We start from the raw sequence: 26,442 nt of genomic DNA, 5'->3' as shown, positions 1-26,442 counted from the left end.
GTAACCTTTACGCATCGCTCAGAACTGATACACATCAGTTGTAATCCTAGAAGGTTGAAAACCATCAAGGAAGGCAATCACCATCGAGACGTTCGTTGCTGATAGTCTGCGTCCTTCTTTACCATATCATGTTTTGCGGGAATGTTTCAAATACAGAAGCGTCGTTGTCATGCATGATTGTTTATATAATTTGGTTGAAGAAGGAAAAATTGACTGCTTCGATTTTTTTGCTCTGAATGCAGTAACACATGGCTGATCGAAAATGATTGATTTTCGGAATATTGCACAACTATTAGACTAATTTTTCATTTAGTGGAAAATTTATTTGTCAACAGCATTATTTTTGATAAAAACAAAGAATAAATATTAATGTTGTTTCCACTAATAGTCAACAAATGTCCAGTGACATGCAGAACGAAATTACTTTAAGTTCACAGCTCGTTTCAGGCTGCCATGTTTTAGCCATGAATTCGGCGCCGCACCTCTAATGTCTCCCTCCAAGTTACTTGCGTAAACATCGGTAGATAGTTCAGCGACCGCGATTTCGCTGTCCCCTTTGGCCGCTTTAGTTGCCTCGTCGACAATCTTTTTGATCTCTGCGTCGATTTTCTGAAAAAGAAAAACTTCTGTCAGGAAATGATTATACAGAAAAAAAATTATGGAATACAATAAAAATTTTCAAACTTTCACCACTGATCACACTGACATGACACTTAGAACAGAAATCCGAATCTGTCAAATATTGCAAAATTTGACAGAAAATCCTTGTAGAAAAAAATCACATGTATGTATCGTCGAAATTGCCTATTTTTCCATGAAAGTTGGGTGGCACTTTCCAACTGGGATAACATTTCATCAAAAGTGATCGATGCGCACTCTTGAATCGATATTGCGTACTGCTGGAAAAATTATCCAACAAACGACATCTAGTGTCCAGTCAGTATAGTGTAATCAGTATATTCAGTGCTTTCACTATCCATTGAAACTTTTAAATAATTCGAGAGAACTCCACGTGGTCTTAAAAGCGTGAGAATACAACAAAACTTGTCAAAATTAATGTTCGATTTTACAATTTTTATTAAAATTTTATCAAAATATTGGTAGACAAACTTTAACGCTGTCAGGGATTTTAGCATATTTATTAAAAAAATCAACTTTTTGATGATATGAAATTATTTTATCGGCTATATCGGTGAAATTTCATATTCTTTAAGAAAGAATATTTAAAAATTGAAAGATTATAGACAGATATTCAAATCTTCTATCCATATATAATCTTTCAATTCTTAAATATTCTTTCTTCAAGAATATAAAATTTCACTAATAAAGCCGATAAAATAATTTCATAATATAAGTTTACGGTGATATACTCTTCATTTGAAATAATCAACATAATCTTGATATGCGCGTATAGCCCGCTTTCCCCTAGATTAACGGAAATCCCTACCACCAAATGAACCGCATCAACGAAGAAAAATATAAAAAAAAATCATTCATTTAAAGGTGTTGATCCTTTCCAAAGTGTTTTTTTTTATTTTCAAGCAATTTTAAAGGACGATCAGCTGGACTCTGCTCTATTGGATGATAAAAAAATCCTTTTAATTTCAGCTTCAGCTTCAGTTTTTTCGCATTTGGAATGAATAAACCCATTGGGCTTAAAATCCCGAATAAAAAAAAAAGTTTTTTCGCAGCTTTCAACCGCTGCGTTAGTTCGTGGTGAAATAACACTACAGAGAGTTAAATAAGTTTGAATATATGTAAATTAAAATCACGATAACTTAATAACAACTAGCTAGGATGCAATTTTATTACTATCAATCACAAAATTTGTTTTGGAGAAATTTTACCTTAAACCCTTACGAGCTTCAGAGGTTTCTCAAGTCCATCGTACGCTGCACGCTGCACTACTATGAACACTTCGTCCCACATACGATGGATAACGATTTTATACGAAGTCAAAATAGGTTTCCTGTATTTGTTTATTATCTATACGTTCAATATATCGAATTGACCGAAAAGCATCGGATTTAGAGGCCTGAGGACCTTCATTTTAACCTTCCAAAAAGCTGTTCCAAAATATTCGTTTCGGGAAATTTAACCTGTAGTTTTTTGGCGTTTTCCTAGTCGCAAATATTAACCGATCTTGATGCTATTAGATTCATTGTAATGAAGTCGATATGTTTGAGCAGGTATTTAAGTGTATCATTGATTTTTGGAATGGTGAAAAATACATCTATCCGTCAATTGTAAATATGTGGAGGTCTAAGGAAAGTATTGACAACAAGCCCGGATCGTCCGTTAACCCTTTAATGCATGATTTTTTTTAAATGAGAAAAGCAGTTATTGACTCAGTGAAATAATAACATTTTAATTTGAATAACACAACTGAATAGGTTTGAAGTCGTTATTTTGAGTATTATAAAAGTTATGGTCCATCAAAGTTGAAAAATAATTTCTGAAATTCTTAAAAATTATAGGATTTGCAAATCTGAAAAAATATCAGCCATTTTCCAAAATCCACTTTAAAAAAAAATATGATTTTTGCAATTTTCCGAACACTTTATTCGATATTTTATGAAAACATTGAAATATCGTAATAAAAATACCATGGGCTAATTTCCTTTAATCTCAATAACATTTCTTGTCAACTCATTATTAAAAAATACCCACGCGTTTCCGAGATATTTGGATTTGATTAGTGTTGTTTTAAAAGAACACTATGACTTTTGACACTATGAATTTCCACAAACAGTATTTTATGTGTGAGATGGCCGATAAAAATTAACACGAAATGCAATGCACGTACTTTTGTTCGTGATTGTTGTAACGGGTTGAGTAAAAAGTTGTTACAAACAGTTGTGGGGAAGATATCGCAATGGTCCAAATCTATGCGTTCCACAGTGGCTCCAGAGAGCTGTCTCAGGAGCCACTTGTGTCTTAAAAATCATACTCCCTGGAAGCTTATAGTCCAATTGGAAAAAGCACCAATATCACATAAAAAATTAGCTTTCATCGTAGTCATAGCTTTCGATAGACGCTTTTACTTAGACACAAAGCTGTGTAAGTCTCATATAAATGGGCAGCAAAAACCAAACTGTACCAAACAGTCATCTAAGCAGAAATTTCCTTCACGGTTTAAAAAAAAACTTTGTAGTCATTCCAATGAACAAGTTTCACCTATTACATGTGAACAAGTTACTAGGTTTGCCATGCGCCCCGCTTTTCTTACTCCACATATGTATGCTAGCGGACTGAAGTTCTTCCATTCTATTTGATAATAATTGTCTCATAAAAAAAAACTTTGAATATTGCTGAGAAGTTTAGAAAAAATCACAGATATAAAGACTGCTTTCGAAAAAAATGCAGAATTTTCTTGTGTGTATAATTTTTAATTGCATGGATGAAAATTCCATAGAATTTCATTTCAAAAAGTTTCAAAGATCAATCAGTCAATGAAAAATAAAGAAATATCTTATAAAGGAATCGTTTATAGACTAATTTTTCGTTCACTTTGCATTTTCCGTCCCATGAATTTAGGAACATTTGAATATCAGAAAAAGTAGTAGAATGTAGAATACGGCTATGATCATTTAGAATCCGGACAGTTACAAACGAGTGTATTTTAAAAACTATTCATTTGATCGAAAAACTTTCTATGGAGTAAATGAAGGTGTTAATATGCTATTTAATGTAAAAATATAAAAAAATCATCGTTGATTACAAGAAATACTCTTACTTTATTATAAAAGCCCTTTTTATCTTTGCACACTTTTTTCTGTCATGTATTGATCTATTATTTTTACCGCAGAAGCAAAACCTTTGCATAATCATGATATTTTACACAAAATCACCTGGAAAAACCAATTGGAATCTTCTTCGAAACTTTTCATGAGTAGGCATCTCGAAAAATTTGATCTTTTAAATATCGGATTTAACAGAAATTTCTTTGTTCATCAGAACACATCTGTCACATTGCGTAAAAATCGGTTGCACAGATTGCGATCTATGAAACTGCTCACTATTAGTAATTTACTTGATGTCTACTAGTCAGGCAACACTGCCTGCCGGAAACGGATTTACTGCATAGTTAAAGGGGTCTATTTTCGATTATTCTCAATAACCTTAGTCTTTTTACCCATATTTGAGATCAAGGGTCCCACTCCGATGCTTAGTTTGAACTTCGTGAGCATCCTAGAGTGGCTTCTTATACTTCTCAACCATTTGGGCCAACAACAAAAATCAGAAAAAATCAACAGTTCAGGAGTTTTTAAGTCGACAATGAAGAATTTCCGAGGCGATTGTGCAAAATTATTTTTACCATGTCTTTTTGCATCGTAAATATCTCCAACACACGTTATCATAAAAATCTGACAAAAATAGGCAAGATAGTAGAAAAGAGATCACATCACCCCCTCCAGCAAAGTAATTTCAGCAACTTTGCGTGGTCAAACGGTGCAAAAATGACTTCACTACCACTAAAAGTTCAAAATTTTGTCATTTGGTTGAAAACCGTTTAAAAGAGCATACCTTCAAGTCATCCGCAGCCACCAGTCCAGCGTTTATAATTTTATCTTTGAAAGATGAAATTGGATCTCTGGTCTGGCGAACTTCCTGTACTTCGTCACGTGTTCGGTAGCTCGTTCCTGGATCAGACATTGAATGGCCCGAGTATCTAAGCGTAGAAATCAAAACATTTAGGAACAATTTATACAAAACCACCACCAAAGTAGGTACCTACCTGTAAGTGAAGACTTCCATAACTAGAGGACCATGGTTGGTAACATAATCCCTGGCAAATTCAGTGGCCAATTTGACAGCCACAACATCCATACCATCAACCCAAAGGCCTGGCAGCACATCTCCTCTTTGGAAATAGTTGGTATTGCACGACGAGCGACTGGCACTGGTTCCCATACCTGGCGAAATATATTATCAGTGTTAAAATTTAAAAAAAAATCTGTTGTAGTACAATCTCTTTTTACTTTCCAAATTTTCCTCTTTGTTTTTTCTTAACTTTTATTGAAATGAATTTGGATTCGAAAGCCAGAGTTCTGAATGTGTGATATCCGATTCTGATTCAGAATTCTGAGTTCTGATTCAGCATTCAGATTTAGGAGTTCAGAGTGAGAATCTAAATTCTAATTCATTTTACATTCAATCTTACCATAGCCATTGTTTTCACAAACAAAAATACACGGCAGCTTCCAAAGATGAGCGATGTTATAGGCTTCGAAAACTTGCCCTTGATTGGACGCTCCGTCACCGTAAAGAGCCAGACACATGCCTCCGTTGCCTTTGTAATGACATGCCAATGCCACACCGGCTCCAAGAGGCACTTGAGCACCAACTATTCCGTTTCCTCCGTAAAAATTAGGAGCGTACATATGCATGGATCCACCCTTTCCACGGGCGCAACCGCCTTGTTTACCAGTCAATTCCGATAGCACACCTTTGACGCTCACACCCATTAAGTAAGTCCAACCGTGAACCCGATAGGCAGAAATAATATTATCTTGAGGTTTCATGGCAGCTCTCATGCCAACAGCACAAGCTTCCTGGCCGGAGTACAGGTGGCAAAATCCTCGCACGATTTTCTCTTTGTACAGATTTCCGGCAGATGTTTCCAGACGACGGATGGTTTGCATTTCCGTGTAGTATTTGATTGCTTCATCCTTTGTTAACTTACCCGAAGTGGGTGGGCCGCTCTGAAGATTATGGAGTTTAAATGGCTGCAAAGGATGGAAGAAGGAGTCGAAAAAATGAGCTAAATCTCCAACCGAGTATCAAAACCGTCGACAAAAAACATCCTTCAAGGTTTTCTGGATGGATAATAGTCAGCTAGCATTGATATTTTTTAATTTGGATTGGATTTTGGATATAAAAATATTTGGAAATACTTCTAACAGTGATTTGCACCTTGAATGCTATTAACACTAACTTAGGAAAAAAAAATTACTAACTGTTTTTGTATTATTTTTTTTTTTTTGGGCACACTCAATATGTTTTAATTAAAAGAGAGATTAAGAGCTCTTACAAGCATTCTATGTAAAAATAATGCAAACTTTTCGCATATAAGACACAATTACAAGGTTTTTCATAGAATAACGACATATTTATTTTCTCTTTTTCATTTCAATTCACGAAAATTTAATGCTTTAGACCAAGCCCACCGGGCGTTCCTATTTCGGTCGGTATTTTAGATGGTTTAATTGGTTGCCTTTTTATCTACTTACTGATTTTCGCACCTATTGTAGCCGTCCAGGTTGGTATTTTTGTTTGTTTATTTTCTCATAGCGATGACTGGTTGTGTTGCTACCGGGTTGCTACATAAACGCATCCAGTAACAACCTACTGCTCGAATGCTATTTCTCGAATCAAGTTAGCAACTGTTGGTGCGATGATGGGTTGATAAATATGTTGCTGAATGTACTCGATTCGAGGTTTAGCAACCATTGGTGGGCTTAGTCTTAGGAAAAGTTCCGTTTAAAGTTTGTATTAATGAGAACTCGAAGATTTGACAAATAGTAAATCATTCGTTATTATAGCTATAGTTCCTCTATTTTTATCTTGTTATCGAAAGTGGCGTTTCAAGCATTTCAAGTCAGCCTTAACACTTCCACATGTAAACCAAATAAGCGGCAGCGCCTACTTCCTAAACGTTGAACGTGCATGTGTTTAGTTCAAAGGTTGCTAATTGATGTTTTTTTTCCAACTAAGGCCGGAACAAAGTGAAAAATAGTCGTTTCCGCGTATAGCGGTCTACAAACGGGTGGAACGAACTCAATCGCTCCCGCATTCTTGTTCCACTCGTTGTGAAGAACATCGCGCCATGTGCAGCAGACGGCAAGATTGGTTAGACACACGCAGCATCAACAAAAACAGCAGCGCACACAAAATTCACATCAACCGACCGCACGGGACAAGGATCAAACACGGAATGAATCCGGGCCAGCGCAATTCTGCTTTTTTTCGGAACTAGTGCAGTTTGGGTCCACGCTATCGTGTTTATGTATCAACAAACCAACACCTGTTTTGCAGGACATTCGTCCGACTTTCTCGCAACGCCGTTTAGTCTTGCGAACTCGTGGTTCATCCTTCGCCTCCGCACTCCGTTCTTCTGCACGCCGGCAAAGATGGCTCTTAACACTCGTCGCTCGGAAACTCTGAGTGTTCGCAGGTCCTCCTCGAGCAATATCCACGTCTCGTGCCCGTAGGGGACAGCCGGTCTAATGAGCGATGTGTACAGGTTACACTTTGTGCGGGGCCTATCCAGATTTCTACCAGTAAATTCTGGAGTGCCACAAGGATCTGTTTTAGGGCCAATATTGTTCACAATGTATATAAACGAGTGTTGTGAGTCATTGTACTCTAAACTTATTTGCTGGCGATATCCAGCTGTATTTAAACCTATCGAAACCTGTCGGTTAGTGAACCTTGATTTAGAATCAATTAATGGAGGGACGAAGAACAACCTGATGACGTTGAACGCATGTAAGTCGAATGCCCTTCTTTTTGCTTGAACCGCTTGCACAGAAACGCCGTATATGAAGGTAGGAGGAAATGAAATAGTTTTCGTGGAAAAAGCTACTAGTTTAGGATTTGTGGTGAACTATAAATTTGATTGGGATAGTCATGTTTTGAATCGGTGTGGTAAAATTTACGGAATGCTTAGAAATTTAGACCTCAAGTCTTGTTTTCTTAACCAGAACATTAAATTGAAACTTTTCAAGAAATTCATTTTGCCATAATTCATCGCGTGTGCACGAATTTCTCATTTTCAAAATGAGTTGCTAGGTTATTCTTTTTATAATTTTATCAAAACTAGATCATTTTAAATGTTCCATAAAATCATCAATACTGAATGTCCTTTATGCCTGTTCAACATTTTACACATTTTACGAAAAATATTTTGAATTTTAGCGCATTCAAAAAGCAATGTTCAATATACTTAGTTAAATTAAACAACAATCAGAAAATTCAACGAATATTCGAAAATAGAGAAGCAAACTATTGTAAATTTGATAGTGCATTTCATTAATACTTTAAAGCCATTTTGTGGCATAAAAAAGACAATTGTCCTACGCCGCTTTGGTTAAATAAACTAAACTAAGCTAAACTAAGCCTTCTCGACCGTAGTTTCTTGGGTAATCCATAGTCGACTATCTCCAGTTCGTCGCCGTCGACTGTGACCTTGTTTTTTTCTGGACGGCCTCGGTTGGTCTCGGATCCGCAGGCCAGCATACACTTCGTCTTGGACGTATTAATCATTAAACCAATCCTTACTGCTTCGCGTTTCAGTTTGCGGTAAATCTCCTCCGCCACTGCAGATGATCTGCCGACTATATCAATGTCATCGGCAAAGCAGATAAGTTGACAGGATCCTGCCCCCCATTACGCCCAACGCTCGTCGAATAACACATTCTAGCGCCACGTTGGATATCATACAGAATAGACCATCGCCTCGTCGAAGCCCTTGCGTGATTCGAATAAACTAGAAAATTCACCCGAAATCCGCACACAGCAATGTGATCTATCCATCGTCGCCTTGATCAGTCAGGTCAGCTTCTCGGAAAAGCGATTCTCGTCCATAATTTTCCATAGCTCGTCACGATCAGTCGTGTCATACGAATTTATCCGTAGATACACGGATTTTGAGCGGATCTACGTATCGATGCTCCGAATTTACGGGTTTACAGCATTTCCTACGGATTTTCTACGATTATCGAAAAAATCATAGGGATTCCACGGATAAAAAAAAATCAAACTGACAAAAGAAAAAAAAGGTCAACAAATCTCATTCAACCAAAAGAGATAGGTTTTATATTAGGTTTTTCGGTTCTTATCAAATCTATGGATTCAAGCGGTTTGTAATCTGGCCACGCTGCTTAGTGCACATAACGGTGACGATGCGAAAACTGCAAGTTTTTGTGAATCGTTGCCTGCAGAACGTCATCCACGCTTGGTGGCCTGGCAACTTGATCTCAAACGTGGAGCTATATTGTCGTCGTCATCAAATGGTGCTTGAAATCGAGATTCGGGAATGTAAGTGGAGATGGGTTGGGCACACGATACGAAGAGATGAAAACGTGATTTGCAGAGAGGCGCTTGACTGGAATCCAGATGGGCATCAAGGAAAAGGCAAGATCCAAAATATACAGTTAACAGCTGCTTTCAAGGACAATATTTAATCACTTCCATCTGTACCGTTGAGCCGTCAACACGTACGCCGGAGCATCGTATCGTTGCTGTGTACCTGCAGGAACATTTTACATTATTTATTTTTTCCTTACCTGTATTTCAATCAGCACTTTTCAGTGCTAAAATTATTTTCATTTTCTTTTATTCATATTTTCTCTTTTCTTTCCAGCATGGGGAAGTCTTCGGCCGGCTCAAGGGCCGGAAGAAAACGGATTGCTGAACCTAATCCAGGGCCATCTGCCAAAAAAGTTGAAATTTCCAAATCATTCGATGTCCTTCATAACATCGGTGATGAGGAAATATTCATATTTAATTCTGATAAGAGTACTAAGAAACCTTCTTCTTCTTCTTATACTCTTAAAAACGAAAAGATTCCACCAATAACGGTCACGATTCCTGACTTCAATGCCTTTCGAAAAGAAATCGTCACTTCCGTCAAGGATGTGAAGATTTCTTTTCAGATCGGTCGAAGGGGAACTGCTCGTATATTGGCGGAATCTTTTAATGATTTTCAAAAAATTTTAAATTATTTGAATAATAAAAAACACCAATTTTTTACGTACGACACTAGAGGTGATCGTCCTTTTAAAGTTGTACTTCGTGGTCTCACCGGCGATCAGACACCGGATGAGATCACAAATGAATTAAATTCTTTGTTAGGTTTTTCTCCAATTCAAGTAATTCAAATGAGGAAAAGAACCAACACGAATAATACCAGTAGTGTTGGTTTTGCTCCTGAACTTTATTTGATCGATTTTAAAAAGGATCAGGTTAATAATTTGAAAATTTTGGAAAAGGCTCGTCTTATGTTTCATTGTCGAGTAAAATTTGAACCTTTTCGTAAATCCCATACCAATTTTTTACAAAATATTACGCAATGTCGTCGTTGTCAAGCTTTTTGTCATGGCACTAAAAATTGTAGAATGAATGCCAGATGCATGTTTTGCGGCTCATTCGATCATGAAAAATCTAAATGCCTTTTTGGTGGTGATAAGCCAAAAACAGAATTTTTTAAGTGTGCGAATTGCGCAGGTAATCATTCCTCGAATTCTCTAGATTGTCCCGTTAGGGCAAAAATTGTTGCTTCTAGGAAAAACCCCAAAGTTTCCAGAAAAGTTTCTTCTCCTCCTTCCTCTTTTTCGTCTACACACGTCAGACCGGCAAACAACCTGCCTGTTCGCAGTCAGCCTCGGCCTACATTGGAATCACGGCTGGGTAATACCCGAAGTGATTTTAATGTTACCTGGGCTGATTCTGCGCCACAGACTCGTTGTTTATCGTTCTCAGAGGTGGTTGAAAATGGGTTGCCCTCTTCAGGTTTAACTAATAAAAATAAGAAAAAACCAAGTCTCAACGTTCATGCGAAGGCTTGGGAAAATCCCCGAAATTCAAATACTTTTTCTTCTCCTTCCTCTTCTGATTCTAACAATTTTGTTGATTTGGGTGAGATTACTGAGGAAAAACTAAAATTTTTGCATCAAAATTTAATGGAAATGATGCAACTTATGTTGAAAGCAAATTCAATGTTTGAAGCTTTCCAAACTTCTTTTAATTATGCTAACAAAATTATTATGACTTTACGATTCCCTCATGGATCCAAATAGATGTTTAAATATTATGAATTGGAACGCTAGATCTTTGCTGGCTAACCAAGACGAGTTCTTTTTATTTTTGAAAACTCAAAACATACATATTGCTGCCATCACTGAAACTTTTTTAAAGCCAGACAATAACTTGAAAAGCAATGCTTTCTTTAAAATTTTACGAAATGATCGACTTGATCGACAAGGTGGGGGTGTAGCTATTGTCATCAATAGTCGTCTCAAATTTAAACTTCTTCCTTCTTTCAATACAAAAGTCTTAGAAACAATTTGAATTGAATTAGAAACTTCTATGGGGAAAATTATAATTGTTGCCGCATTTTTGCCTTTTCATTGTAGCGGTGAACAGAAAAATTTTTTGAAGGGAGATTTACAAAAACTCACCAGAAATAAATCTAAATTTTTTATTATTGGTGACTTTAATGCAAAACACCGATCTTGGAATAATTTATCATCAAATTCAAATGGGAATATTTTGTTTAATGACTGCTCTGCAGGTTATTATACTGTTGAATATCCTAATGGGCATACTTGTTTTTCTTCAATTAGAAATCCCTCCACAATTGATTTGGTTCTAACGGATTTAGGCGAGCATTGTAGTCAATTAGTAACTCATGCGGACCTCGATTCAGACCACCTTCCAGTAACATTTTCTTTATCCCAAAGTCCCATTGAAAACCCTTTAAAATCAACTTTTAATTTTCAAAAGGCTAACTGGGAGCGATATATGAATTTTATTGAACGTAATTTAGATGTAAACGTTCCATTGAATTCAATAGAAGATATTGATTTGGCTGTAGAAAATTTGACAACTTCAATAGTCAATGCTAGAGCCGCTTCAATACCTAAAGTTAAACATAAATTTAATCAACCTTTAATTGATGATGATCTTCAGTTTTTGATACGACTGAAAAACATTCGTCGACGCCAATTTCAACGAACTAGGGATCCTTATTTGAAATTAATTTATTGCGATTCAAAAAGAGATCAAACGTCGTTTAAATTTCATTCGTAATGAAAATTTTGCTAAAGCAGTAGAGGACATAAAACCCTACTCAAAGCCATTTTGGAAATTAACTAAAATTCTAAAAAAGCCCCAGAAGCCAATTCCTACTTTGAAAGATGGGGATAAACTAGGGTTGCCATCCGTCCCGCAAAAGCGGGACATGTCCCGCTTTGTTGTTGTATGTCCCGCCGTCCCGCTTTTTCCTTAAAATGTCCCGCTTTTTTCATGGAAAACTTTTACAAAGTTTACTGACTTTCACTGGAAAGTATCAAATTTTATCCTCAATTTAAGTTCATTGGTTCGACACAAAAAAAATCGAATTCCTCTTTTTTCTTAAAATAACACCTATTTTTCAGAATTTATATAAGACAATACTGATGATTCCTAAAGTTACAGTAAGATTCAGTTTCAGTAAAGCGTTCTTGGAGCAACCAATGCAATGTAAATAACTTTGGAATGAAGAAATAAAACTTTAGTGGTTTCCAAATGATTAAACATCTTAATTTTTCTACAAATGTACAAATATACAATGATGGACATTTAGTGGTATGAATAAGGTTTAGCAATTGCTTCGGTAGCTTTTACTTAGCTCGAAATCAATCAAAGCAAAAGTCCAAAGCATTTGCTTAGTTTGGTATGAATAAACATTTGCTTAGCGGATGTGTACTAAAGTCTTAGAACATAGCTTTTGCTTCGAAAAATAGAGCTATCCAACCAGCAGAATCTGAAGTTTTCTATAGTAAAATGAAAGAAGACGGTCAGAAAATTGAAAAGTACGGCTAGAGTAGCCTTGAAGTCGACGAAGCGGGTGGTGGGTGTGAGAACGAGCGATTTTTTTTTGTTAATGCGTGCTTGTATGTTGATGTTTGAAGAAAAATGAATACATACATATTCGAATATTGTCAAATGAAAAACGGCCTAACTTTAATATTTATCATAAGCTCTCCCACATGTATTTGGATCGGGATAATCCGATGTTTAAAATAATAGGCAATAGGCCCGCTTTTAATTTAGATTTTTTTTTAATCTTAGAATTATAAAAAATATATATAAAAATGAGAGATCTGTATAATGTTTTATATTATTACAATTTATTTCTAACTTTGAGCCAATTGGGACTTCTTCCACGATAGCCGGATTTTTTTTTTAATTTGAAATATTTACTAATTGATTTGTTTATTTTCATCTTAGACGAATGATTTTATACAACGACAGGAATATGAAAAAAGTTGGGTTATCATTTCGATTTTCTTTATCCATGTTGAAAATGCCTTTTTGAATTGTTTTGAAGTGAAATATTGCTAATTTGATAAATTCATGACGTTATTAAAGAATTTTTTAATGGAAAAGTCTGCTACCGAGCATGTATGTATATGTATGTATGTATGGAAACCCACCAGTGGCTGATAGGTCTTTCGACCCGAGGCGGTACGGGAAGTCTTGATCGCATATTCAAATATTGTTCATGCTTAACTCATCAACAATAATTGCAGCACAACCAAGGGGTCCGTTACCACTGGCTTGGGACAGGTTTGACTCATCTCACTCCCTTCCAACTGTTCGAAACAAATAAAGAATTCTGAAAAGGTTCTTAAGTAACCTATTCATGATTCCAAATTTGCCGAGATACTCCGGCTGGCTTGAACCCACAATCCATTGTATATCAGTCTTCCGATCGTTTGATGTCCTGTCCAACCCCCCGCTGAACCCCATAATAGAGTTAAGCTATTTTGAACATATGAAAAAAAAACACTTTTTACATCTTACCTCTTTTTCATTTGAAAAGGATACATGTTGAAAGGGATAATTTCCGGGAATATTTAAAAGACAGGAATGGGCAAGCCTGCAGCCAAATCCGCCAGTTGCCAACAATCGCTCTTCTTGCACTTACCGGGGGTTGACCAACGTGTGAAAGGGTTTGAGAAACGGCTAGTGATCAACAACACCCACCTTGCGAGCAACAGCAATTGCTCAGCAACATTTAGGACCCGTAAAAGTTCGACGAGTTCCGAAATTGAAGGTTCGGCACCACCATTGCCACCCGGTTCACCACGTACGATCTTCGAGCCCCAAGACATCCCGCAGTAGCATTTAGAAAAGTCTGCTACCGAGCATGCTTAGAAAATAAAGCAACTGCTAGGAGATTGGTCGAGCAATTGCTTCAGAGCTTTATTCATACCAAACTAGCTTGTTCTAAAAGTAAAAGCTCCTGACTGAGAAAACAGCTGTCAAAAAAACTTTATTCATAACAACCGAAGCAATTGCTTTAAGCGACTGCTCGACTGCTCGATTCAGTTTAGCAAAAGCAATTACTAAGTTTTTTTCATACCACCCATTATCTGAAGTTGTCAAATTTTTTAAACGAATTTGAAATTTATTTGAAATTTATTTGAAAGGATTTTTACGCGATTTCAAATCCGTTGTTTACATGTAGGACTTCAAATATTTCTTTCAAATAACGTGTTAATTTTCAAGAACCGTGAAAATTTCCGTGTTTATGGCAAAAATAAACCGTGTAAAAAGAAGTCATGTAAGAAAAACTTTGCAAAATCAGTCCGCGTTAAAAAAAAATCCTTTGTGTACTTTCTATGAATAACTTTGGCTGATGGTATACGTATAAGTTTGGCACACGCTCATTTTTTTATAACCATTTACGGTTTTTAAATAACCATTTTATAATATTTACTTCAAAACCGCCAATATGGTTATTTTTCAACATTTTTTCTAGAAAGAATTTTAACCATTTTAGTAGTTTTCGAGTATAAACCAGAAAATGGTTGAATAATTTGATATCGCCATTTTGAAAGCGGTAATTGCAGCCGGACGCCCATTAAGCAAAATTTGTTCTTCCGCGGAACAGCATCCAGTTTCTAGAAAAATCGGTTCTGGAAGTCGTGGAAACTTAGGATTTGTAGGAGATGGAGAAAGGTAAGTTATTTTTTCTAATAACTTGTCGATCCCAATATCATAAACAAAAAATTTCAGGGTACCGATTGGATGACGCCGGTTTAGGCACGGCAGATACACCAACAACATTCAACAGGACGAGGACTCACTCACCGGTCCATCGTTACCAGCCACAGCCAATGGAAGTACAAAAGAAATTGTGCTTCACACCATCCGGAAGGAGCTGGAACGGGCCGGAATGTATGAAAAACATCACCAGCGAGTCAAAGATTATTCGCCAGACCCGCCTCCTCCACCCCCACCCCGTTAAGGATAGCAGACTAGTGATTATTGTATTGGCCATCCCGCAAGAGCTCGTTTCCATCCATCCATCCCGGTAGCGCTCGTGGGGGAATTTTACTTTTGCTACCAGTTGATTCGGCTGCTTAAAAAGTATTATGTTTATAAGTATTATGTACAAGAAATAAAATTATTATCCTAATGACGTTTTTCTAAATTCCTTCGAGAATTGTAATCAATTTTACAAATCGCACAAAACAGCTCTTACGGTTAAAAAATAACCATTTTTCAATTTCTTCGGTAATCTTCCTTACAGTTAAAAAATAACCATATTTCTACTTCTCCCCGAAAAGTCATTTTATGAGTTCTCATGGAGAACTCATAAAATGGCATTTCCCGGGAAAAGGTCAAAAATGGTTATTTTTGAAACATAAATGGTTTAATAGTTTCTAGCGTGCAATACAAATAAGCTTTTTTTAAAGAGTTTCTTAAATGTCCCGCTTTTTTCGGCTGTGTCCCGCTTTTTTGTCGTGAAATGTCCCGCTTTTCGCTGAAAGCATCTGGCAAGCCTAGGATAAACTTCTTTTAACTAATTCAGAAAAAGCTCAAAAATTAGCCAAACAATTTGAGTCTGTTCATGATTTTAATTTAAACGTTGTAAGTCCAATTGATGCTCAAATTTCCCTAGAATTTGATGATATTCTTTCTGAGCAAATTGTGTTTGAAAGTTCTTGTGAGACAAATATTGATGAACTTAAATTGATTTTCAAAAAATTTAAAAATATGAAAGCCCCGGGGGAAGATAGGATTTTCTATATTCTTATTAAAAAGTTGCCTGAAAGCACTTTAAATTTTTTAGTTAAAATCTTCAATAAATGTTTTCACTTGGCTTATTTTCCCAATAAATGGAAAAATGCCAAAGTAACTCCAATTTTGAAACCTGGAAAAAGTGCTTCAGAGCCTTCAAGTTATCGACCAATTAGTTTGCTTCCTTCTTTAAGTAAACTATTTGAGAGAGTTATTTTGAATAGAATGATGATTCACATTAATCAGAATTCTATTTTCCCTGATGAACAATTTGGTTTTCGTCATGGACATTCTACTACACATCAACTTTTGAGTGTAACTAATATGATTAACGCTAGCAAATCTGAGGGTTATTCAACTGGTGTTGCTCTTCTTGATATTGAAAAAGCTTTTGACAGTGTTTGGCACAAAGGTTTAGTAGCTAAATTAGCTCGATTTGATTTTCCTGTATATCTCACCAAAATTATTCAAAATTATTTGACTAGCCGAATTTTGCAAGTAAGCTATCAAAATTCATGCTCTGAAAGGATACCCATTAGAGCTGGTGTCCCTCAGGGTAGTATACTTGGGCCTATTTTATACAATATTTTTACTTCTGATCTTCCTGATGTCCCAGAAGGAAAAGGTAGAAGATTATTTGCTGACGATACTTTGCTTTCAGCCAAAGGTCGAAATTTACGGGTGGTACGCAGTAGATTGCAACAAAATTTAAATTCCTTTTTGAATTACTTGAAAATGTGGAAAATTTCTCCTAACGCTTCCAAAACTCAACTTATTTTATTTCCCCATAAGCCAAGAGCAAATTTTTTAAAACCTAATGAAAATCATTCCATAACTTTTAATGGGGTTTCTTTAGAATGGTCTGATCACGTGAAGTACTTGGGACTCACACTTGATCGGAATCTTTCTTTTAAGAATCACATTGAAGATATTCAATCTAAATGTAATTAATACACTAAATCTCTTTATTCTCTCATCAACAGGAAATCCCGACTTTGCCTGAAGAATAAGATGCTTATTTACAAGCAAGTCTTCCGACCAGCGATAATGTATGCAGTTCCGATTTGGTCTAGCTGCTGCGCGACGAGGAAGAAAGCCATCCAGAGGATTCAGAACAAGGTTCTGAAAATGATTTCGCGGCTTCCACCTTGGCACAGCACCGAAGATCTTCATCGGATTGCAGGCATTGAATCTATCGAAGAGATGGCCAACAAAATCATCTCCAACTTCAGAGGCAAATCGATGCAGTCTTCCATCGCAGAGATTCGCTCTCTCTACAATTAGTTTAATTTTAGGATAGCTTTAGTTTTTAGTTTAAAATATTTTTTTTTTCACTACAGGATGTTCTCCTTTATAAAAATGCTTGATTGTGCTCAGCAAATTTAAGTCGAATAAATAAATTTTAGTGATTATTAAACTATAGGGCTCTGAAAGTTCATTATTGAACTGAACACCTAATTTAATGTATTAATGTAATATAAATGTAATGATGAATTGGTACTAATAAAGGTATATTTAAAAAAAAAAGGACAATATTTAAGATATGTTTTTTTCTTAAGAAGACATTATCAGTACTGCAAAAATCGAGTAGGCGGTAAAAGGGCCATTTGCATCTACAACCACACATTAGTAGGCCAAACGTGGTTCGCCCCACAAGCGGAAACTTGCAGTGCGAACAAACAAAAGATGGTACGTGATCGCTCAGATAACCTCCCCGATCACATACCGTTTTTCACATGATAACTTACCGAATGATTTGCTTTAACTTTATTGTTTCAATACCTATAATTTACTTTCGAAAATAACAAAGCTAAAATCAGACACCTCGATTGCTGATTTTCCAGCAATAATGATCAATTGCTGGGAAATTTCCAGCAAAATAGAACAAATGTTAAAGTCAGCAAAACGAATCATGTTTGCCGGTTTCCAGCAAAAATATGGATTGCTGAACGTTTCCAGCAATATTTTTTGCTATAAATCGAACTAAAAGCTTAGTGTGTATAAATATATGTAGCAAAACAACATACGATCAGAAACTTACGCAAACACTTCGAACGAAAAAAAAAACATCCTTGCTGATAGTTTCGATCTATCAGCAAGATTGATCTTTCCGATGTTGGATCTTTGATTAGTTGGAATACATTGGAACTTTTACAACCTATCAATTTCTGTAGTAGGTATATCACTTTTTTCGCAAAGACATGAATTATCACATATTTACTGTAACAACCCGTAGTATTCTCAATTAGAAACTGAAAATTACAAATTTACTAACTACAAACTTACTTTGACTTCAAACGTCGCCTCAGTTGCATAATTTTTCACACCCTTTGAAGGAGACTGAAAAAGGTGAAAAATTTCATTCTTCCGTACATGAGATTGATTAATATGATTGTTCTACCTTCTTAATCACATTGGGGAGTTCTGCAATTAAAGAACGGAACATTTTACAACTTGCGGGATAATTTCAACAGTTCCGTCTGATATGTTTCCAGTTGAGCAATTTAATCTGTGCAACTGACTTCCTTTGCAATCGCAATCAAACTGCGCGCATAGAATTTTCGCAGGAGATGCAACGAAATGCATGTGTGAAACATGTGTACGAAATGACGCTTAAGTGCATTGGCAAATACTAACGATAGTTGTTGTTTAGTATGCGTTCACACTGCATACAATCGACAAAATAAGTGGACAGAATTAACAGATTGTTATAACAAAAACAATCAACGTCCAAGTAACAATTAAGGTTTTTTGATGCACTCCAATCCAACTATTAACCCAAGTAACACTTAGAATCTCGTTTGGTTTCATAAGTCTTTAACGATAGTTTATAAACGATGTATAATATATTTTATGGTATTAAAAAGCATTATTGGACAACCTTTTTACAACTGGCGTCCAGGATATCTATACGCGTTTAATATGTCCAACTTATATAACAACAATAAATTTATTTGATTTGATTTCTATTTTCCCCTTTGAGGGCCTTATAAAACATTAATATATTTGAAAATGAAAATCGATATATAAATATAGTGAACCTTCATATAAGAGAAGCGACATCCGATCCCTCTCAAAATAAAATATGTGGCAACATCGCCGAAATCTTGGACAAAAAAATCCTCAGCACTGTTTTCTGATGGCTCAATGTTCAAGGTCTAAAGTGAACGCTCCTTCAATCCAACAAAACAACATTGAACTCGATGCCCGAAGGATCACGATAAACGGTATGAATGACTTGAATTTCGTTAATAATTAGTTAGTTTTCTAACTAGGAACACGATTCACCAAAGCATTGAAAAAAATTGCACCTAATCATAAATTCATATGACCAGTGTTGGAAAACTGGCCACCGTGCCAGTCCGCGGTTGTTCAAAAGTCGCTGAGAAATAACAGCGAAAACTAAACGTCATCGTTGCCGCCAAAAGTGACCGCACGAGGAAAATTTTCACTTCTGTTAGCCATTTTGTATCGAGTTGCGTACTGCGTAGAAGCAGAAAGTTTGTTTTGTACTGAAAGCCAAATTTCGAAGTTCCGTTTTGTTTATTATCGTTGATTTTTGGAATCAGGAGCGTAGGATCATGTAGGTATACATGTAGTTTGGAGTGGCTCGTTATTAACTTTTGTATTTTAGTGTCAGGCAAAAGCGCTGATATTGGGTTGAACATCTCTGTTGAACAGAGTGCTAAAAGTAGCAAATCGGTAATTTTTAATTAATTTTATTGTATAACGCCGCAAATTACCCAGAATATTGTCCACAGGACTCTTTGCTCTCGATACGAGGTTGAACTGAGTTGTATTAGGGCCTGAATAGCTAGGGTCACTGATTTGTAAGTTCTAACCTATAAAACCATTTTGAACCATGTTTGTAATAACTCATCTTTTATTCCATAGAATTGAAGCACTACAAAACTATAAATATAGTCTGCTATCAGTACCAGTGCATCGCTTTTCATTTGCCGCCCTATCACAACATTCTTCAATTAAATCAAATTGAAGTCGAAATTCGTCGAGCAACTGGGAATCGTCGAAATTAACTTTATGTTCGAGGTTCGCCAACAAAGATGGAACGAGAATTTCAACCCAAGACCGGAACTGGTCCGGAAGCTGACAACGACACCACTATTGTCGATCAAAACTCCAGCTGCGTGGCTTGCAGCAAACCAGACAGTTTTGACGATATGGTTGCCTGCGACTTGTGTGATTCCTGGTGGCATCAGTGTTGCGCGGGAGTAACCAAGTCAATTAAGGACCGTGATTGGACATGCCCCAGATGTTTGCCGGTTCCAAGTCGAGCAAATTCTATCAGATCCACTTCGACGGTGCGGAAGGCCCTCCTCGAAATCAAATTGCAACGAATCGAGGAAGAGAAGGATCTAAAACGGAAGCAATTCGAAATGGAGCAGAAGTGTTTAGACGAAAAATATCGTCTGCTGGAAGCTGCCGCGGTCGATGATGACATTGACAGCGAAGGAAGCCGCCAAGAATATCACCGTAGACGGCAACGAACGGAGGACTGGGTGTCCAGCAGAACAAGCAACGTTTCGGAAAGGCTCGAAGGAGCTGTTGGTGGTGTCGACGAGGGGCGTACCGACGCCCAGCCGATTGAAGCTGAACAGATTCAGCAAGTAAATAGTGTTGTTCGCGAGCTCAATAGCAAGGTGGCAAACTGCCAGAAGGAGCCGGATCCATTGTATGCGAACTTGAAAGTTATCCTGAAGGCGTGCCAAATTCAAAATAACGCTTCAGTGAGTGGCACACCCTACACAGGCACAGTGCCAAAAAGCACCCGAATGCTGGCTCCGCCGATTGCTCCCCGTACATTCGAGCAGTATGAGCGTCGAGAAGAAAATGTCTTTCCTGACAGCACGGAATATTCTATGCAGAACCAATGTAGTTATCGGAAACATCCGCAGGTGGAACCCGGATATAACGCACCGGTGCCGCAACACATAGCACCCGAACGTGATGTAATGCCAAGCAATTTGACACCCTCGCCACAGGCAGGCTTGTCTGGCAATCGAATTCAACATTCGTCAATTGTTTTGAGCACACCATCGGCATCGCAGATTGCTGCCAGGCAGGCACTTTCGCGAGACCTCCCAATATTTTCCGGCAATCCAGCTGATTGGCCGGTGTTTATCGCCAACTACAATTATACCACAGAGGCGTGTGGTTTCAACTGCGGAGAAAATATGATCCGCTTACAGCGTTGTCTGAAAGGTCCTGCCTACGAGGCAGTCAGAAGCAAGCTAGTCATACCGTCATTGGTTCCTGCGGTTATCGACGCGTTAGAGATGCGGTTTGGGCGTCCCGAATTGTTGATCGAGACTTTCATCAACAATGTGAAATCTACGACGCCACCCAGAGCGGATCGTTTGGAAACCCTAATAGATTTTGGGGAGAAGGTGCAGACTCTTTGCGACCACATAATTGCTGCTGAACTGACTGATCATTTGGCCAACCCGCAATTGATGAAGGATCTAGTTGAAAAATTGCCTCCTGACTACAGAATGAAGTGGGCTGAATTCCGTGAGCCACTGGCGAAAGTAAATTTGCAAACGTTCCGAGAATTTATGAACCGGATTGTCAAGAACGCTTACCGTGTAACTGGTGCAAGGTCGATTGTTGAGGAGGTGAAATCAGTGAAGCGCGACCGAGGAAAGAATCCAAATCGCATTTACGTGCATACCGAAACCGGGGGGAGCGATCCCGGCCGATTGAATACACCCGCTGCTAAGGAGCAGAAACCAATCGAATGTGCTGTTTGCAAGAAACTTAATCACCGAGCCAGGGAGTGTAAAACATTTGAAGCGCTATCCGTAGAAGATCGCTGGAAACGTGTGAAGGATTTTGGTCTCTGTTTTACGTGCCTTTTTAGACATGGACGTCGACCATGCAAAAACACTAAACGCTGCGAAGTCAACGGCTGTGAGAAACGGCATCACCCGTTATTGCACTCCGATCAGAAACCCCAAAAGCCACCTACGACGACCGTGGAAACGCTAAACGCTGCTATGAATCATCAGACGGCTGGTTCTACTCCATCACTGTTTTACCGCATCGTACCTGTAACGGTCCATCAAGGTGAACGATCCATCGACACTTTCGCCTTTGTCGATGAGGGGTCGTCTGTTAGTATGCTAAATACCGATCTGGCTGACAAGCTTGGTTTGCAAGGACGCAAGAAGCCACTTTGTATCACGTGGACGTCACAAGTAACAAGAACAGAACAAAACTCCCGTCGAGTGTCTTTTGAAATCTCCGCATTGGGTAAACCGAAAAGATTCCGAATGTCCAATGTGAGTACCATCGAGTCTTTGGATCTTCCAGTTCAAAGCCTACCCATCAGCGACTTGCAGAAACGATACCCACACTTTCGAGGTGTTCCGGTTGTGGGCTACCAGAATGCAGTGCCAGAGATACTGATTGGCGTGGACCATCTGAGATTGGTCGTGCCACTCAAAGTTCGAGAAGGAAGTAAAGGAGAACCAACCATCGTTAAAACTCGGCTGGGTTGGAACGTGTATGGAGGACAACGAAATTCGATGCCTTTCGCGTTGAACTTTCACCAGTGCGAATGTAATTGCGACGTGAATCTTGAGGATTCAATCAAAAAGTATTTTGCAGTCGAAGAAACAGGAGTTAAACCCACCTTGTATCAGGGGTCAGAAGAAGATGCCCGTGCGATGTCTATTTTGAAAAACACCACAATCCAAGTGGACGGTCGCTATGAATCGGGACTATTGTGGAAACACGACATGGTTGAACTTCCCGATAGTCGCCCGATGGCACTCCGACGGTTAGAGTGTTTCGAAAGGAAGCTCCAAAGAAATCCACAATTGAAAGCTAATGTTGAGCAACAAATCGACGAATACCTGAAAAAGGGTTATGCGCATCGCGCCACCGAAGCCGAGCTGGCAGCAGCGGATCCGCGGAAGACGTGGTATCTGCCACTCAATGTTGTGACCAACCCCAGGAAGCCGGGGAAATACCGCCTAGTTTGGGACGCTGCCGCCACTGTGAAGGGCGTCGCCCTGAACACGATGCTGTTAAAAGGCCCGGACCTCCTGACGTCATTACCGGCAGTCCTATTTCGTTTCCGGCAGCACACGATCGGCGTGAGCGCCGATATAAAAGAAATGTATCACCAAGTGCGGATCCGCAAGGCGGATCGAGATGCCCAGCGATTCCTCTGGCGTAGGAATCCAACCGATGAGCCGGAAGTGTTTATAATGGATGTGGCCACTTTCGGGTCGGCTAGTTCCCCAGCAACGGCCCAATATGTGAAAAACACCAATGCTCTCCAATTCCGAGATGAAGCACCGAGAGCAGTCGCTGAGATTGTTGATGGGCATTATGTTGACGACTTTGTAAGCAGTTTTCCGACCATTCAAGAGGCACAGCAAATTTCGGCGAAGGTGAAGGAAATCCACCAGAAAGGTGGTTTCGAGCTGCGAAACTTTTGCTCCAACAGTCCGGAATTGTTGACATATCTGAACGAACAAGCTGAGACAACAACAAAGGTTCTTGGTGTTGATAAAAACGACGAGAGAGTGTTGGGTATGATGTGGGTGACAACAAACGACACTCTCCAATTTTCCACCACGATGAGCGCGGATATTCAAAAACTGGTTAAAGAGAACACAAAACCAACGAAGCGTGAAGTTTTGAGGTGCGTAATGACGCTTTTCGATCCGCTGGGCATACTGTCTCCGTATCTGGTCCACGGAAAAGTTCTGATCCAAGAGTTGTGGCGCTCTGGTGTAGGATGGGACGAGCAGATTAGTGATTGTAGCTTCCAGCGGTGGCTCAAATGGATCGATATTGTGGATCGAATCAACGACATCAAGATACCTCGCTATTATTTCGGCAATTTTGAAACGCCCGGCACCATTGAGATCCACACATTCGTGGACGCGAGTGAGGTGGCTTACGCTTGTGTGACGTATTTCCGACGAATAAACGAAGATGGTACAATCAATGTGGCTTTAGTATCGGCGAAAACGAAGGTGGCTCCTCTGAAGCCCATGACAATACCACGGATGGAGTTGATGGCGTGCGTGATCGGGACGAGGCAGGCTCAGTTCGTCGTAAATGGGCATTCCTTCTCCTTTACGAGGCGGTTATTCTGGAGTGATTCTAACACAGCCCTCAGTTGGATTAATTCCGACCCCATGAAGTTTCAACAGTTCGTTCGTTTTCGTGTGGGAGAAATTTTGGAGTCAACGCAGCGACAAGAATGGCGATGGGTTCCGACGAAATTGAACCCAGCAGACGAAGCAACTAAGTGGGGTGTGGGTCCTTACTTTTCGGATTCCAGCATCTGGTTTCGAGGCCCAGAGTTTTTGTATCAGGAAGAAGAACTGTGGCCAACAAGGAAAGCATTAAGTGAACCAACCGAAGAACTTCGTCATTGCAACATGCATGCAGAATCAATCCGCTTAGAAGACCCGATCGATGTGGGAAGATTTTCGCGATGGAGCAAGGTGCTGCGAGTGACGGCATACATGTATCGATTCTCACGAAACTCGAGGAAGAACAGTGTTCGCAATTTTGATAACTTGACCCAAGAAGAATTGCTTCTCGCAGAAAATTGCCTTATTAGAATGATTCAACGTGATACGTATCCGGAAGACTTGAAGATACTCAAAGAAAACTCCGAACTCCCAAGACAGAAATGGAAGGCTTTACCGAAAACCAGCAAACTTGAACAACTTTCGCCGGTCCTAGATGAGTTCGGGATTCTCCGTGTGGATAGTCGGATCGTAGCTGCTAAACGTGTTTCAAAGGAAACAAAATACCCCATCATATTGCCAGGTAAACACGTACTTACCGAACTGATAATTGATAGTTATCATCGTAAATTTCTGCACCGATTTGATGAGACTACGGTCAACGAAATCCGACAGAAATATCACATCCAGAAACTTCGATCCTTGGTGAAAAAGATCTCCAAAAGGTGCGGAATATGTAAGATTCGTCGTGCTCAACCAGTGGTGCCCAGAATGGCGGCACTCCCTCCGGCTAGATTGTCTCCATTTGAACGGCCATTCAGTTATGTTGGAGTGGACTACTTTGGACCCATCCATGTGAAGGTTGGACGTAGCCAAGTAAAGCGGTGGATAGCGATCTTCACGTGCCTCACTGTCCGTGCAGTACATGTCGAGGTAGCGTACAACTTGTCCACGGAATCCTGTGTGATGTGTGTTCGGCGTTTCATCGCTCGAAGAGGGTTTCCGATAGAGATCTACAGCGATAACGCTACGAATTTTCAAGGAGCCGAACGACTGCTGTTTGAACAAATCAACAATAAGTTAGCTACCACTTTCACCAGCACAACGACATCATGGTTCTTCATCCCCCCTGGCGCCCCCCACATGGGTGGTGCCTGGGAGAGAATGGTCCGATCGGTGAAGACGGCCCTGTATGCTGCTTGCGAGAACGAGTTGTTAGATGATGAAGCCCTTTACACTTTTCTGGTCGACGCAGAGTTAATAATTAACAGCAGGCCACTTACATATATGCCGTTGAACTCAGAAACCGAAGAAGCATTGACGCCTAATCATTTGATCTTGGGAAGCTCAAATGGTGTGCGACAGCCTACGATTCCGGAAGAATGTACCCACGATCTCCTGAAGCGAGCATGGACTAAGGTGCAGAAGAAACTCGACCAGTTCTGGCGAAGGTGGGTTTTGGAGTACCTGCCAACACTGACCAAACGTACCAAGTGGTTCAATGAAACGAGAGATATTGCTGTCGGAGATGTGGTACTCATAGTCAACGAAGGAAAGCGGAATTCCTGGGAGCGAGGGTTGATCGTGGAACTTATTGCTGCATCGGATGGACGGATTCGACAAGCCTGGGTTCGAACGGGCAATGGTGTGTATCGGAAGCCGATTGCTAAGCTAGCAATCCTTGAAGTGTCGTCTCAAGATGGTGGTTCCAGAGAGTTGCCTGACTGCGAAAGGGGCTCCATAGTGAGCAACGATGAAGGCGTGAACGAGGATTCCGGAAGTGATGAAACCGAGGCCAGCCGTAGGTTCCATCGGGGGGAGAATGTTGGAAAACTGGCCACCGTGCCAGTCCGCGGTTGTTCAAAAGTCGCTGAGAAATAACAGCGAAAACTAAACGTCATCGTTGCCGCCAAAAGTGACCGCACGAGGAAAATTTTCACTTCTGTTAGCCATTTTGTATCGAGTTGCGTACTGCGTAGAAGCAGAAAGTTTGTTTTGTACTGAAAGCCAAATTTCGAAGTTCCGTTTTGTTTATTATCGTTGATTTTTGGAATCAGGAGCGTAGGATCATGTAGGTATACATGTAGTTTGGAGTGGCTCGTTATTAACTTTTGTATTTTAGTGTCAGGCAAAAGCGCTGATATTGGGTTGAACATCTCTGTTGAACAGAGTGCTAAAAGTAGCAAATCGGTAATTTTTAATTAATTTTATTGTATAACGCCGCAAATTACCCAGAATATTGTCCACAGGACTCTTTGCTCTCGATACGAGGTTGAACTGAGTTGTATTAGGGCCTGAATAGCTAGGGTCACTGATTTGTAAGTTCTAACCTATAAAACCATTTTGAACCATGTTTGTAATAACTCATCTTTTATTCCATAGAATTGAAGCACTACAAAACTATAAA

General features: G+C 39.0%; 2 protein-coding genes across 2 annotated transcripts; one reads left to right on the top strand and one right to left on the bottom strand.

Annotated features, from left to right (window-relative positions):
* Nucleotides 1-301: 301 nt before the first annotated feature.
* On the bottom strand, nucleotides 302-18,357 carry LOC129756784 (pyruvate dehydrogenase E1 component subunit alpha, mitochondrial-like). The gene is made up of 6 exons (XM_055753792.1): nucleotides 18,200-18,357; nucleotides 18,085-18,138; nucleotides 5,165-5,729; nucleotides 4,739-4,916; nucleotides 4,528-4,672; nucleotides 302-609 (listed from the first exon to the last, which is right to left on the bottom strand). Exons 1-6 carry the CDS (start codon nucleotides 18,242-18,244, stop codon nucleotides 421-423), a joined length of 1,176 nt encoding a protein of 391 aa, XP_055609767.1. The 5' UTR covers nucleotides 18,245-18,357; the 3' UTR covers nucleotides 302-420.
* Nucleotides 18,358-19,862: 1,505 nt separating this feature from the next.
* On the top strand, nucleotides 19,863-25,916 carry LOC129752908 (uncharacterized). Its single transcript, XM_055748696.1, has one exon. It carries the CDS (start codon nucleotides 19,863-19,865, stop codon nucleotides 25,914-25,916), a length of 6,054 nt encoding a protein of 2,017 aa, XP_055604671.1.
* The last annotated feature ends 526 nt before the right edge of the window (nucleotides 25,917-26,442 follow it).

This window comes from Uranotaenia lowii, chromosome 3 (assembly GCF_029784155.1).
Source record: "Uranotaenia lowii strain MFRU-FL chromosome 3, ASM2978415v1, whole genome shotgun sequence".
NCBI lineage: Eukaryota > Metazoa > Arthropoda > Insecta > Diptera > Culicidae > Uranotaenia > Uranotaenia lowii.
The sequence above is the reverse complement of the archived record's forward strand: the minus strand, read 5'-3'. Positions and strand labels throughout refer to the sequence as shown.